The 1,037-nt window shown below is 59.9% G+C and overlaps 1 protein-coding gene across 1 annotated transcript in view; it reads right to left on the bottom strand.

Annotated features, from left to right (window-relative positions):
- The window catches only part of TBC1D2B (TBC1 domain family, member 2B), a 23,247-nt gene that overhangs the window by 6,358 nt on the left and 15,852 nt on the right, over positions 1 to 1,037 (bottom strand). Inside the window, exon 9 of the mRNA XM_014546258.1 lies at positions 9 to 385. Within this exon, the coding sequence (XP_014401744.1) occupies positions 9 to 385 (377 nt within the window). The remainder of the gene's footprint in view (positions 1 to 8; positions 386 to 1,037) is intronic.

Genomic DNA, 1,037 nt, shown 5'->3' with positions numbered 1-1,037 from the left:
CGCCACACCTTGGACCGGTGCTCGTGCGGGATGCCCGCCCGGATCAGGCTCTTCAGCTCCGGCGAGCGCGCCATCTCCCGCGTCATCGTGCCCGCCAGGTAGTTCTCCCACTTGACGCCCGTGGACACCTCCTGGTTCTCGGCCAGGGACAGGCTCCTGAGGTCCAGCGCCCGGACCTTGGCCACCAGCCGCTCCTCCTCGTCGTCCTCGGGGACCGTCCTGAACCCGTAGATGTCGTACTCGCTGCGGAGGAAGCGCGAGGCGACAGTGAGCGGCGTGGTCTCGGCAAAGAGGCCAGACAGGGCCCAGCCGGAGTGGCTCAGCGGATAGAGCGTCGGCCTGCGGACCCAAGGGCCCCGGGTTCGATTCGGCCAAGGCCACGTACCTCAGTTGCAGGCTCCTCCCCAGCCTCCGGGGTGCATGCAGGAGGCAACCCATTGATGTGTCTCTCTCACATCCATGTTTCTCTCTGTCTCCCCCTCTCTTTTACTTTCTCTAAAAATCAATGGAACCCTAACCAGTTTGGCTCAGTGGATAGAGCGTCAGCCTGTGGACTGAGGGGTCCCAGGTTCGATTCCGGTCAAGGGCATGTACCTTGGTTGCAGGCACATCCCCAGTGGGGGGCATGCAGGAGGCAGCTGATCGATGCTTCTCTCTCATCGATGTTTCTAACTCTCTATCCCCCTCCCTTCCTCTCTGTAAAAAATTAATAAAATATATTTTTAGAAAATAAATAAAAATCAATGGAATAATATTCTCGGATGAGGATTTTAAAAAAGGCTTCCCCTCCCTGGTCCACAAAGGGAAGCTGGACGTAGTGCAGGTGTGCCTGGCCCTCGGAGACAAAACCAGGCATTTCCACCGAGCGAGGAACCAACTTCTCCGGCTCCACAGGCGCGTGACCGCGTGTGAGGGCAGCCGCAGGGCACCGCACGGAGGCCCTCACGCTCTGTGCCGAGCGTGTAAACTCACACAAGCGCCTGGGACAGGCGAGCGGGCAGAGCTCAGGCCACGCCTTCCCCGGGGCAGGGAGCGAT

The sequence above is a fragment of the Myotis brandtii genome, unplaced genomic scaffold, assembly GCF_000412655.1.
Source record: "Myotis brandtii unplaced genomic scaffold, ASM41265v1 scaffold439, whole genome shotgun sequence".
Classification (NCBI taxonomy): domain Eukaryota; kingdom Metazoa; phylum Chordata; class Mammalia; order Chiroptera; family Vespertilionidae; genus Myotis; species Myotis brandtii.
The sequence above is the reverse complement of the archived record's forward strand: the minus strand, read 5'-3'. Positions and strand labels throughout refer to the sequence as shown.